Genomic DNA, 14,925 nt, shown 5'->3' on the forward strand with positions numbered 1-14,925 from the left:
AAGACAGGATGTCTTCTGCCGCCGATTTTTACGGACCTCTTCTTGCTTCTGGCTCTGTAAGGGGGCCGGCGGCGCGGCTCTGGGACCGAGCTCCGAGGCTGGGCCTGTGTTCGGTCCCTCTGGAGCTAATGGTGTCCAGTAGCCTAAGAAGCCCAATCCACTCTGCACGCAGGTGAGTTCGCTTCTTCTCCCCTTAGTCCCTCGATGCAGTGAGCCTGTTGCCAGCAGGTCTCACTGAAAATAAAAAACCTTAAACTAAACTTTCACTAAGAAGCTCAGGAGAGCCCCTAGTGTGCACCCTTCTCGGCCGGGCACAAAAATCTAACTGAGGCTTGGAGGAGGGTCATAGGGGGAGGAGCCAGTGCACACCAGGTAGTCCTAAAGCTTTTACTTTTGTGCCCAGTCTCCTGCGGAGCCGCTATTCCCCATGGTCCTTACGGAGTTCCCAGCATCCACTAGGACGTCAGAGAAAATCCTTGTTATGCCGTGAGTAAAATACCTAACTTTTGTATAAAATAACTAAGCGCATGCGCTCTGCGAACCTTGCGCATGCGCAGTAAGCAACTAATCGCAATATAGCGAAAATCGGCAACGAGCTAACAACTCGGAATGTCCCCCATGTATATTACATATAAAAACAACACTTGGCTCCAGACACCAGCTCAATAGGGAAGAAATCACGTGCGTGTGTGTTACCAGAGGGGAAACGACTCTTGCAGACACGTGACCCGGCAGCGCGAGGAGGCACACACGCGCGTCAGTCAGCTGATCCCCGTCTCTCGTGCCTCTTTCGCGGGCGACAAATTTGTTCTGCTGCCGGTACTGACAGGCAGGGGCGGCTGGATATTGCGCGCGCAGCTCCTGGAACCCTCTGTATTAAACGGCACCAGCGGCACTGAGGTCACCATGTCAGGGGAGGGAGAGGAGACGGTGACAGAAGCCCAGGTAACTTGTCAGCGAGTGTAGGGAAGGGGGGAGAGGAAAGTGACGTCACGCGAAAAGGGAGGTGTCAGAGGTACCTGACAAGGAGGTCCTGTCCTGACAGTACTACACCGCAAACTGTGCAATCTGCAAACACTTAATTATTTGCATCGTTATTATGTTTAGTGTGTCTACTGGTATCCATGAAAACTTTGTGTTGTCCCCTATGTTATATGATTTGTGTATTACATGTCACTTAAACCTGTTTTTTTTTTTTCATGTGGTGCTGCTGATTGTCACATTGCCTATATAAACCTAAAGCCCAAGCAGTGCACAGCTTTGTTTCCCAGCTACACTGTTCACTTTTATTTTGTTACAGACTGATTCCTCTATGGCCCTGATATGTAGCTCTGTATGGAAAGCTTTGTCTCAAGTTCAGAACATGGGGCTCCCTGGTTTAGCATAACTAAACTGCTTCAGAACATTCATAACTTGTTCAGAACATTAAAAGTGTACTCTTGCGGGCTCGCTTCGCAAGTCACGCTTCGGGCACGTGGCTTGCTATGCTCACTACAGGTTACTATTCCCAGTTGATGTCCGCGTGGACTGAGGCAGTTTAGTTATGCTAGCCCAGGGGGTCCCATGTTCTGAGCTTGAGCCAAAAGCTTCTTAAATCATATCCCAAAAGATCCTCTCATGCTTTTAAAGCTAGAATTGCATCCAATATATTTTTAGCTGTTTTAATTGCGGAAGTTTTGTTTTATTTTGATTGCAAGCTAAAGGAAATATGTCGAAGTGCACACAGACTATAACAGCAAGCAAGATAAAGTGCAATAACTTGGAGACTGGGCACTTAACACATGCTTTATTCACACATGGAGCTGATTATGGTATTTGTGGTAATGATTCCTTGCTGGCTTGACACTTTTTTTAATTATTGCATTGGAACAGTGATAACAAAACATAGTGTGCACATGGTTATGATAATAACATGATAGCTATTAAAACAAATTAGAAATGTAGATATCAATAAAAAAATATCTGCAGCAGTCAGTTAAATATGCTTAGTTACATTAATCTGTAAATGCATTTCTGCAGCGGGGTGCACTGTGTTCCACAGGGAATACATCGGGGTGTAGAGTTGGATCTTGATCCAGAGGCACCAACAGGCTAAAGCTTTGACTGTTCCCAGGATGCATTGCATGGCCTCCTCTATAACCCCGCCTCCGAGCACTGGAGCTCAGTTTGTAAGTTGGTGCCTGCAGATCAGGTCACTTAACAGCGCAGCCCAGAAAAGAGCTTTTAGAAGACTTCAAGGGCAGCAGCACTTTCTATGTCATTGTGACATACTGTGCTGCGGCCCCATCACCTCCACAGCAGCACTGCATACTCCCGCTGGCCGAGTTCCCGGTAACTTGCGGTGGAGGCACTCCGCTTCCCAGGCACACCACCGCAGACGCTCTCCTGGATCGCGTGGCTGCTTCTTAGGGAGGAGGTAAGAGGGTCCCAGGAGGTGGACTGTGCCGCTAGCGTGGACACTGTGTCAGTACAGGGACCCCACTATATCCACCAGGGCAGGGAGCACAGGTCGGATTGTGTAAAATCCATTTTCATAAGGCTCCACAGTACCCGGTGGTGAGGTCCAGCATAGGGGATAAGGCGCTGACCTGTATCCCCTCCCCCAGCACCGGGCGCCATCTGCTGGTGTTCCCGCCATGGAGCTGCTTATCACTCTCCCTCACTCCCTGACTGAGATTTCGGCGCCATCTTCTCAAGTAGCTGTGTCTGGTCTCCGGGACTGCAGGGCAAAGTCTCCTCTGTAAATCCGCCTGCCTCATCAATGCTGTGATTTTACAGTCACTTAAGTATTCGACATGTCATTCTAAAGACAGTGTTAGTTAAGAACAAGTGTCTGTCCACCAGAATATTTGGTACAAGTGTTCTGATATATACATCCAGTCTCTGGCTGTGCATTCTGCATTGTCACTGTGACTGTGTGTGTGCCTGCGTCTGCTGTATGTAATTCACTTTCAGTGTATCACAGCTATAGCTATCACTGTTTCTGCAGCGAGGTACACTGGGTTCCACAGGGAATAACATCGAGGGGTGTAGAGTAGGATCTTGATCCGAGGCACCAACAGGCTAAAAGCTTTGTTCCCAGGATGCATAGCGCCGCCTCCTCTATAACCCCGCCTCCGTGCACAGGAGCTCAGTTTTGTAGTTGGTGCCTGCAGTGCAGGCAGACAACAGGCAGGGCTGCTCCAAGTAGCCCTCAGAAGAGTGGACCAAGGAGGAGTCTCTCCTCACGATAAACATTCTGGAACTGCGGGCAGTGTTCAATGATCTGAACTTGGCCCAGCATTTAATACAGAACAGACCTGTTCAGGTACAGTCGGACAACGCCACCACAGTGGCGTACATAAATCATCAAGGAATCTAAAAGGGCTGTTTGAAGGACTGCCGCGCCCCCGAGAGCCCCAGTGGTGATATCTACAGGGAGTCACTCCACTCCCCAAAACATGGATATACACAAAAAAATTGAGAGATCACGTCTGCGCTCGTCGAGATGTAAAACTGATAAAGATGAAGTTAAAAGTGCACAATATATAAAATATAGTTTTTAGAGTAGGTTGAATAATTGTGTCACGTGATGTCGTTGAAACGTGAGGACCTTTCTTTCTATGATTTGAATAAATCAATGTCCTTGGTCGCGTCCACTACGGGGTATATTTCTCCTTAGAGGTGTCCCAAATCGTCGTTCTCCGGGTTTTCTCCTGTATTTGCGTCCAGGGTACCGGGATAGTTCTTATCCTCAATAGTTGGAGACAAAGAGACAGGAAAAAAGGCCGCTGATAGTGTAGTAGACGTACAGGTTGAGTATCCCATATCCATATATTCCGAAATACGGAATATTCCGAAATACGGACTTTTTTGAGTGAGAGTGAGATAGTGAAACCTTTGTTTTTTGATGTCTCAATGTACACAAACTTTGTTTAATACACAAAGTTATTAAAAATATTGTATTAAATGACCTTCAGGCTGTGTGAATAGGGTGTATATGAAACATAAATGAATTGTGTGAATGTAGGCACACTTTGTTTATGTTATGCACACCAGTGCCTGCAGGAAAGTACTGGTGTCAGGACTGTTATGCACTCCAGTGCCTGCAGGAATGTACTGGTGTTTGAACTGTTATGCAAAACAAATGGACTCACAGACAGACTAGGGAATATGACATAACGTACACAGAAGGTGGTAGGGTAACAAAATACACACAACGTGAACAGAGAAGCCCAGAGGCTAAGGAACTGGGTATCTCCCTTGTATTAGAACTGCTCAGATGTGAAAAGCAAGATGTTGTGTTTTAATACATAGAAAACCCGAAATGCTGTTGCTAAGGGCAACAGCAAAACCCTAAAGGGTTACCAACGGGTGTGGCAGTAAACTCCTTGGTCAGAGATGGAATGATAGACACAAGGAGATTCTCCACAATCCTAATTCTCACTTGCAGTGCACAGGTTCGGTTTACTGCCACTAAACTGACCCCTGACACCTAGCACAGTGAGACAGGATTAGACAGGCAAGTCTTAGAATACAGCCGCAAACTTGCTAAGTTCACAGAGTAGTAACAGAACCCCAGCAAGCTAAACGACTGACTCCAGTCTTACTGCTAGGTCTGGATTGGCAGAGTGTAATACCAAATCCCCAGGCCTATTTGCAGTAAGCAACAAACAAATACAAAGCTACACAGTACTGGCTAACTTTCAGAAACTGACTAACCAACAAAGATTCAGCAGCATCTGCTTACCCTGAAAAGAGGCCTTATAAAGCAGGTGCTGTCCACGCCCCACTCAGACCTCACAGACTGTGAGCACAAAAACCAGCACCGGATCCCCTGCCATGCACAGAGCCTATAACCACTGCACAGCAAAAGACCCGAACCGGAGTATCAGCTGCGCTCAGGTTACTCCGCTAGCACTTGTCTCCCGGTTGCCATGACGACGTGGCAGCACAGGGCAGGAGACCCTAACAGTACCCCCCCTCTGACGAGGGGTCAAAGAACCCCTACCACCGGGTTTATCGGGGAACTGCGAGAAGAAAGAGCGTATCAGTCTGGGGGCATGAAGATCACAACTGCGCACCCACGACCGCTCCTCCGGGCCATACCCCTTCCAGTGCACCAAAAATGACAGCCGACCCCGAACCACCTTGGAGTCAAGAATCCTTTCAACAACAAACTCCCTCTGGCCACGTATCAGAAGAGGGGAAGGTCTTCCACTGGAAGAAGGATTACTAATCGCCCGTTTTAAAAGGGAACAATGAAATGTTTTATTGATACCCAAAGAACGGGGCAGATCTAACTGAAATGCCACCGGATTGATAACCCTGGTGATCTTATAAGGGCCGATGAACCGGGGGCCTAACTTATGAGATGGCTGTCTCAACTTCAAATTCTTGGTAGACAACCAGACGAAGTCTCCTAATTTGAAGCTGCAGGGTCTTTTCCGCTTATCAAAAACCCTTTTGGTCACTAATGACACAGACACAAGGGCTTTCTTCACTTTCCGCCAAATACCTCTAAGGACCGAAACCACAGAGGAACCACCAGGCGTGGAGTCCAGGGGGTCAAAAGAATTGGCCTTAGGATGATGCCCATACACACAAAGGAAGGGAGAGATCCCTGTAGCAGAGTGAGCCGCGTTGTTATAGGCAAACTCCGCCATGGACAGATGAGCAACCCAGTCAGTCTGACACTTGGAGACATAACACCTGAGGAACTGCTCCAAGGACTGGTTCACCCTTTCAGTCTGCCCATTAGACTGCGGATGGTAGCCCGACGACAAGCTGACAGAAATCTGGAGATCGGAACAAAATGCCCTCCAGAATTTGGCCACAAACTGGGATCCGCGGTCAGAGACCACATCAAGTGGCAACCCGTGGAGACGCACAACATGCAGCATAAATAATTCAGACAGGCGTCTGGCCGATGGCAGCCCAACCAGTGGAACGAAGTGCGCCATCTTCGAAAACCTGTCAACGACAACCCAGATGGCTGTCATCCCCGAGGATTTGGGCAAGTCCACCACAAAATCCATTGAAATGTGGGTCCATGGCTTAGATGGGATAGAGAGTGGATGTAGTGGGCCAACAGGAACCCCTCTAGGAGTCTTATTTCGGGCACAGATGTCACATGCCCGAACCCACTGATCCACATCCTTAGCCACCGAGGGCCACCACACCGCCCTAGATAGCAACTCCCGAGTTCTGGCAATACCCGGGTGACCTGCAGACTTCTTGGCATGGAATTCCAGGAACACTCGCTGTCTTAACCTAGGAGGCACAAACAAAAGACCTACCGGAAGGTCTGGAGGAGCCTGCTCCTGTGCTCTAAGGACTAATGATAAGAGGTCCTGGGTAATGCCCACTTTAATACATGATGGGGAAACAATGGGCAACGGCTCCTCGGTGGTCTCCTGGATTGGAGCAAAACTCCGCGAGAGCGCATCAGCCTTGATGTTTTTTGACCCAGGGCGATATGTTATCAAAAAATTAAAGCGAGCAAAAAACAAAGCCCATCGTGCCTGCCTGGCATTGAGACGCTTCGCTGACTCTAAATATGCCAGATTCTTATGGTCAGTGAGAATTGAGACCACAAACTTAGCCCCCTCAAGCCAGTGTCTCCACTCCTCGAGTGCATCCTTAATAGCCAACAATTCCCGGTTACCCACGTCATAATTCATCTCGGCAGGCGAAAATTTACGGGAAAAGTAAGCACAGGGATGAAGGCGATTATCTGACACTCCCATCTGAGAAAGCACTGCCCCAATACCCATCTCAGAGGCATCCACCTCCACCACAAAAGGACGCTCTGGATCTGGGTGTCGCAGCACCTTGGCCGAAACAAATGCCCTTTTGAGACGGGCAAAAGCCGCTTTAGCCTCACAAGACCAGTGAGCAACATCCGCCCCTTTCTTAGTGAGTGCCACCAAGGGCGCCACTATAGACGAAAATCCAGCGATAAATCGTCTATAAAAATTCGCAAAGCCCAGGAAACGCTGAAGCGCCTTCAAACTAGTGGGCTGCACCCAATCCAGGACTGCCTGTACCTTGGAACCCTCCATTTGGAAACCTTCTGGGGAGATAATATATCCTAGAAATGCGATTTGCTGAACTTCAAATTCGCACTTCTCCAGCTTCGCCCCAAGCCGGTGGTCTCTGAGTTTCTGGAGGACTAAGCGTACATGCTTCCGATGTTCCTCCAGGGAATGGGAGAAGATTAGGATGTCATCTAAGTATACAACTAAGAATCTATCCAAATATTCCCTGAGCACATCATTCATGAAATCCTGGAAGACTGCCGGGGCATTACAGAGCCCAAAAGGCATCACCAAATATTCATAATGCCCCGAGTGGGTATTAAAGGCAGTCTTCCATTCATCCCCCTCTCTTATTCGGATTAGATTGTACGCACCGCGTAGGTCAATCTTAGAAAAAATGGTGGCAGTACGAAGCTGGTCAAACAAGACCGAAATGAGAGGCAGTGGGTATGAGTTTTTAATCGTGATACGGTTCAATTCCCTGAAGTCGATGCAGGGTCGCAACGAACCGTCCTTTTTACCCACGAAGAAGAACCCCGACCCAACTGGAGACTGTGAAGGTCTGATAAATCCCTTAGCCAAGTTCTCCTGAATGTACTCTGCCATAGCCTGAGTCTCAGGACGTGACAGGGAGTACAACCTGCTCTTGGGAAGCTTAGCATTTGGCAACAAATCAATGGCACAGTCATAGGAGCGATTGGGGAGGTAGTACCTCTGCAACTTTTTTGGAGAACACGTCCGCAAAATCTGCATAACACCCTGGCAATCCTGGCAAACTTAGCTGCGAGAACCTGACTGGAAGGCTCAAGCAACTCCTGAAACAATCAGTACTCCAACTAAGAATCTCCCCAGAGACCCAGTCAAATTGAGGATTGTGGGCCCTTAACCAGGGTAACCCCAACACCAATGGGGCAAAAGTACAGACAGTCACATAAAAGGACAATTTTTCAGAGTGTGTGGCTCCAATAAACAAAGAAATCTGGCTAGTGCAAGAGGTAATTTTACCTTGGGATAATGGTTCCCCGTTTAACCCACAAATCTCAATTTCCGATGCCAAGGGTACTAAGGGAACAGAGTGTTTCAGGGCGAATTGGCGGTCCATAAAAACCCCGTCAGCCCCACTGTCCACAAAGGCCTCAGTCTTGACAGTTTGACCGAGGATCTTCAAAGTCACCGGAATGATAAAAGTCTTCTTGGGAAATTCTGACTTCTGGCCTGACAGGATATTTCCCATCACCCTCAGGCCCTGAAGTTTTCCGGCTTTTCTGGGCATGATACTACCACATGACCTTTATTCCCACAGTACAAACACAACCCCTGCTGTCTCCTCCGCATCTTCTCACGCGAGGAGAGGCGGGTAGCCCCAATCTGCATAGGCTCCTCGGAAAATTCCTCAGAGTCTGAGGTTCCCTTGGGAAGGAAGGAAATCTCAGTCTCCCTTTCAAGCCTACGCTCTCTCAGCCGTCTATCCACCCGGATGGATAACTGCATGAGCTGATCCAAGCTATCAGGCAAGGGATGTTGTACCAGTTGGTCCTTTATCTGGTTAGAAAGACCTCTTCGGTACTGGTGTCTCAGGGCTGGGTCATTCCACTGGGTATCATGGGCCAACCTCCGAAACTCCGTACAGTAAACCTCAACTGGCCTTCGCCCTTGCTTAAGGATCGAAATCTGAGCCTCGGCTGAGGCCGTCTTGTCAGGGTCATCATACAACATGCCCAGTGCCGTAAAAAAAGCATCAACACTTTTAAGCGACGGACAGTCAGGCTGCAACCCATATGCCCAGACCTGTGGGTCTCCTTGTAGCAAGGAAATCACTATGCCCACCCGCTGAATCTCCGACCCAGAAGACTGAGGCCTAAGCCGGAAGTATAGCTTGCAGCTCTCCTTGAAACAAAAGAACTGCGAGCGATCTCCAGAAAAACGATCCGGGAGATTTACTTTCGGCTCCTTAACCCCTGCAGGTGCTGCTGCTGCGGGAGCTCCGCCAGCAGCCTGGGAGGTGTGCATTTTAATGGACAAATCATTACATTTTTGAGTCAGGACCTGCACCTGATCAACCACCTGTTGCAGCGTATTTTGAGGGGTATGCTCCATATTCCCACAAAATTTCAACAGGAGTATTGGGCTGCTGAATATGTTATGCACACCAGTGCCTGCAGGAAAGTACTGGTGTCAGGACTGTTATGCACTCCAGTGCCTGCAGGAATGTACTGGTGTTTGAACTGTTATGCAAAACAAATGGACTCACAGACAGACTAGGGAATATGACATAACGTACACAGAAGGTGGTAGGGTAACAAAATACACACAACGTGAACAGAGAAGCCCAGAGGCTAAGGAACTGGGTATCTCCCTTGTATTAGAACTGCTCAGATGTGAAAAGCAAGATGTTGTGTTTTAATACATAGAAAACCCGAAATGCTGTTGCTAAGGGCAACAGCAAAACCCTAAAGGGTTACCAACGGGTGTGGCAGTAAACTCCTTGGTCAGAGATGGAATGATAGACGCAAGGAGATTCTCCACAATCCTAATTCTCACTTGCAGTGCACAGGTTCGGTTTACTGCCACTAAACTGACCCCTGACACCTAGCACAGTGAGACAGGATTAGACAGGCAAGTCTTAGAATACAGCCGCAAACTTGCTAAGTTCACAGAGTAGTAACAGAACCCCAGCAAGCTAAACGACTGACTCCAGTCTTACTGCTAGGTCTGGATTGGCAGAGTGTAATACCAAATCCCCAGGCCTATTTGCAGTAAGCAACAAACAAATACAAAGCTACACAGTACTGGCTAACTTTCAGAAACTGACTAACCAACAAAGATTCAGCAGCATCTGCTTACCCTGAAAAGAGGCCTTATAAAGCAGGTGCTGTCCACGCCCCACTCAGACCTCACAGACTGTGAGCACAAAAACCAGCACCGGATCCCCTGCCATGCACAGAGCCTATAACCACTGCACAGCAAAAGACCCGAACCGGAGTATCAGCTGCGCTCAGGTTACTCCGCTAGCACTTGTCTCCCGGTTGCCATGACGACGTGGCAGCACAGGGCAGGAGACCCTAACAGTTTAATGCACAAAGTTCAAAAAAATATTGGCTAAAATGACCTTCAGGCTGTGTGTATAAGGTGTATATGTAACATAAATGCATTCTGTGCTTAGATTTAGGTCCCATCACCATGATATCTCACTATGGTATGCAATTATTCCAAAATATGGAAAAATCCCATATCCAAAATACCTCTGGTCCCAAGCATTTTGGATAAGGGATACTCAACCTGTATTAAAAAGGTGGAGGTGTCTTAATATGAAATCTTTAACAAGATAGTGACTGCTGATTGCATACCAGTACTCACGTGATAGACGTGATGTACCCCTCGCGTAAAGGTATCTTTAGTGTTCTTATGGTTTTTCTCCTCCTTCTCCAGACAGGATCCCTTTTGGCTCTTGTCCTCGGGAGTGGGAAAGGAACAGGTGATAGTGTAGTAAGTTGGAGTGTATAAATGCTAGAAAGCAATTCACTCTTCTAAATTCAAGATTTACAATGGGGGAGTGCGTACCGTACTCACATCCATAAAGGGGTGTGGAAAACACATAAAGGTATCTTTAGCTTGATATGTTGTCGTACACGGTCACATTCACGCAAGTTTAGGTGGATAAGAGAAAAAATGGGCGTACCCGACTCACACTGCACAATGAGAGGACTTGTGTATAAGGGTATCTTTAGAATGGTCCTGCAGGTTCTAGATGTTCCTTATTTTAAGAGCCCGTTCCTCTCGTATGATACATGAGGAGAAACGAAGCATAGTGTCATGGAGTGACACGTAAAATAATTTATTGTACAAAAAACTTTTAAAACAATATATAAAAAAACAGCCAATGGACTCCAGGTAAGAGTGGGGGGTATACACGGGTGAAAAGATGTTAATATCCGGATTGTTCTCACCTTAGTAGGTACCGTCCCAAATCAGTCCCTGGTGGTCCTGGCCCTCACACCAACGCGTTTCGACTGAAGAAGTCTTTTTCAAGGTGTGTAATGAGGGCACTGGTACCATTATTTATACCCCCTAACAGGAAGTCATGCGGTGGGGGTGTGGTTACCAAATATCCAAATGCATATATAATATACTTAAAAATACAATAGATTCTAAGATACATAATGGGGAAACAATTTTAAATATTAAAAATTGCTATAAGCAACATAAAATTGATAATCGTAAAGAAAGAAATAAGTTTTAAAACATCGTCGCGTCACTTCCGGTATTTGGAACGCATGTGGTTCCGGAAGTGACGTCGTAAGGTGTTCTGAATGGTGGAGTGTTATCTTTAACTGGTGGATAAACTATAGTTAGGAGGGGTATTTATAGTTGGACGCTGGGTAGTACTGGAGTCGTTCCCAGCGTCCTGATGTGCTGCGCTGCTGATTGCGGCGGATTACGGAGGTGGAACGCATGTACCGGAAGTGACGGTCATGCGTTCCACCAAAGGGTAGACGTACACTTCCGGTGAGCGTTTGTGCTCGCTGTAAAATGGAGCGGTGAAGCGCATGTACCGGAAGTCGCGGTCATGCGTTCCACCTGGGGGAGGGAAGTGCAGAGAGAAGTGCGTTCCAAATATTGCAGATGGAACGCACGCCAACCCGGAAGTGACGGAAGGTGCCAACAAACGTTTTACAAAGGAGGAGTACAACCAATTAAATGAGGTTGCCGATACATAGCAGGAATTAGATGAAAAAGGATGTTGAATATGATAATACAAAACAGTATAAAAGAAGATTATTATGCAAATGGATCTATTAAAAGTGTGTCTCCTTAAATGAAGATGTAATTTATGAAATTAATAAATAATTTATAAAATTAATAAATAGATGAAGTCCTAAAAAATGAGGGTAAGGGCAGATGAAATAATATGATAATAACCGTAGGGCTGAAATATTATAAATATGCCGCCTTAACTCCGTCCCAGAGTGAAAATGGGGTAAGATGGGTTCCCTGAAAATATGGATGGCGGAAGGTGTAAAACTGGATCAGAGGGGAATTTGATGGTTTAAGGGATGGTCCCGGGTACTTAAAGAAACCATTTGGTCTCAAATTCCAGGTTGAGGCCTTTAGGTTTCAGGGTACCTAGATTGAAGATGCTCCGCATTTCAGTTTGGGCAAGTCTTTCTTCTGTATTTCCCTTTCTTCAGTTTCCTGCCACTGCCTGAATGCCACAGAACAATGTTATCTCTGATGGTTTACAGTCATGTTCCTCTTTGAAATGGGGCGAGATTCCGTGGGTGGGGAGGCCCTTCTTGATGTTCCTCAGGTGCTCGCTCATTCTTTCCTTCAATTTTCTGGTCGTTCTTCCTACAGTACGTAAACCATCAGAGATAACATTGTTCTGTGGCATTCAGGCAGTGGCAGGAAACTGGAGAAAGGGAAATACAGAAGAAAGACTTGCCCAAACTGAAATGCGGAGCATCTTCAATCTAGGTACCCTGAAACCTAAAGGCCTCAACCTGGAATTTGAGACCAAATGGTTTCTTTAAGTACCCGGGACCATCCCTTAAACCATCAAATTCCCCTCTGATCCAGTTTTACACCTTCCGCCATCCATATTTTCAGGGAACCCATCTTACCCCATTTTCTCTCTGGGACGGAGTTAAGGCGGCATATTTATAATATTTCAGCCCTACGGTTATTATCATATTATTTCATCTGCCCTTACCCTCATTTTTTATGACTTCATCTATTTATTAATTTTATAAATTATTTATTAATTTCATAAATTACATCTTCATTTAAGGAGACACACTTTTAATAGATCCATTTGCATAATAATCTTCTTTTATACTGTTTTGTATTATCATATTCAACATCCTTTTTCATCTAATTCCTGCTATGTATCGGCAACCTAATTTAATTGGTTGTACTCCTCCTTTGTAAAACGTTTGTTGGCACCTTCCGTCACTTCCGGGTTGGCGTGCGTTCCATCTGCAATATTTGGAACGCACTTCTCTCTGCACTTCCCTCCCCCAGGTGGAACGCATGACCGCGACTTCCGGTACATGCGCTTCACCGCTCCATTTTACAGCGAGCACAAACGCTCACCGGAAGTGTACGTCTACCCTTTGGTGGAACGCATGACCGTCACTTCCGGTACATGCGTTCCACCTCCGTAATCCGCCGCAATCAGCAGCGCAGCACATCAGGACGCTGGGAACGACTCCAGTACTACCCAGCGTCCAACTATAAATACCCCTCCTAACTATAGTTTATCCACCAGTTAAAGATAACACTCCACCATTCAGAACACCTTACGACGTCACTTCCGGAACCACATGCGTTCCAAATACCGGAAGTGACGCGACGATGTTTTAAAACTTATTTCTTTCTTTACGATTATCAATTTTATGTTGCTTATAGCAATTTTTAATATTTAAATTGTTTCCCCATTATGTATCTTAGAATCTATTGTATTTTTAAGTATATTATATATGCATTTGGATATTTGGTAACCACACCCCCACCGCATGACTTCCTGTTAGGGGGTATAAATAATGGTACCAGTGCCCTCATTACACACCTTGAAAAAGACTTCTTCAGTCGAAACGCGTTGGTGTGAGGGCCAGGACCACCAGGGACTGATTTGGGACGGTACCTACTAAGGTGAGAACAATCCGGATATTAACATCTTTTCACCCGTGTATACCCCCCACTCTTACCTGGAGTCCATTGGCTGTTTTTTTATATATTGTTTTAAAAGTTTTTTGTACAATAAATTATTTTACGTGTCACTCCATGACACTATGCTTCGTTTCTCCTCATGTATCATACGAGAGGAACGGGCTCTTAAAATAAGGAACATCTAGAACCTGCAGGACCATTCTAAAGATACCCTTATACACAAGTCCTCTCATTGTGCAGTGTGAGTCGGGTACGCCCATTTTTTCTCTTATCCACCTAAACTTGCGTGAATGTGACCGTGTACGACAACATATCAAGCTAAAGATACCTTTATGTGTTTTCCACACCCCTTTATGGATGTGAGTACGGTACGCACTCCCCCATTGTAAATCTTGAATTTAGAAGAGTGAATTGCTTTCTAGCATTTATACACTCCAACTTACTACACTATCACCTGTTCCTTTCCCACTCCCGAGGACAAGAGCCAAAAGGGATCCTGTCTGGAGAAGGAGGAGAAAAACCATAAGAACACTAAAGATACCTTTACGTGAGGGGTACATCACGTCTATCACGTGAGTACTGGTATGCAATCAGCAGTCACTATCTTGTTAAAGATTTCATAATAAGACACCTCCACCTTTTTAATACGTCTACTACACTATCAGCGGCCTTTTTTCCTGTCTCTTTGTTTTCAACTATTGAGGATAAGAACTATCCCGGTACCCTGGACGCAAATACAGGAGAAAACCCGGAGAACGACGATTTGGGACACCTCTAAGGAGAAATATACCCCGTAGTGGACGCGACCAAGGACATTGATTTATTCAAATCATAGAAAGAAAGGTCCTCACGTTTCAACGACATTCACGTGACACAATTATTCAACCTACTCTAAAAACTATAAATCATCAAGGAGGCACTCGAAGCTGCATGGCAATGAGGGAAGTATTAAGGATTCTTCCGTGGGCGGAACGCCATCTACTGGCCATATCTGCTGTGTTCATTCCGGGGGTCCTAAACTGGGAAGCGGACTTCCTCAGTCATCAGGACATACACGCCGGAGAGTGGAGCCTCCACCCAGAAGTATTTTAACTCCTAGTGGACAAGTGAGGCCTCCCAGATGTGGACCTGATGGCGTCTCTACACAATCACAAGGTTCCGGTCTTCGGAGCAAAAACAAGGGATCCTCAAGCAGCGTTCGTGGACGCACTGGCAATTCCATGGAACTTTCGGCTGC

The 14,925-nt window shown here is 46.4% G+C and overlaps 1 protein-coding gene across 1 annotated transcript in view; it reads left to right on the forward strand.

The window, feature by feature from the left end:
- The first annotated feature begins 721 nt into the window (after nucleotides 1–721).
- LRMDA (leucine rich melanocyte differentiation associated) overlaps nucleotides 722–14,925 on the forward strand; it is a 1,251,204-nt gene continuing 1,237,000 nt past the window's right edge. The window contains exon 1 of the mRNA XM_063958686.1: nucleotides 722–945. Within this exon, the coding sequence (XP_063814756.1) occupies nucleotides 907–945 (39 nt within the window). The 5' untranslated portion in view covers nucleotides 722–906. The remainder of the gene's footprint in view (nucleotides 946–14,925) is intronic.

Source organism: Pseudophryne corroboree, chromosome 3, assembly GCF_028390025.1.
Source record: "Pseudophryne corroboree isolate aPseCor3 chromosome 3, aPseCor3.hap2, whole genome shotgun sequence".
NCBI lineage: Eukaryota > Metazoa > Chordata > Amphibia > Anura > Myobatrachidae > Pseudophryne > Pseudophryne corroboree.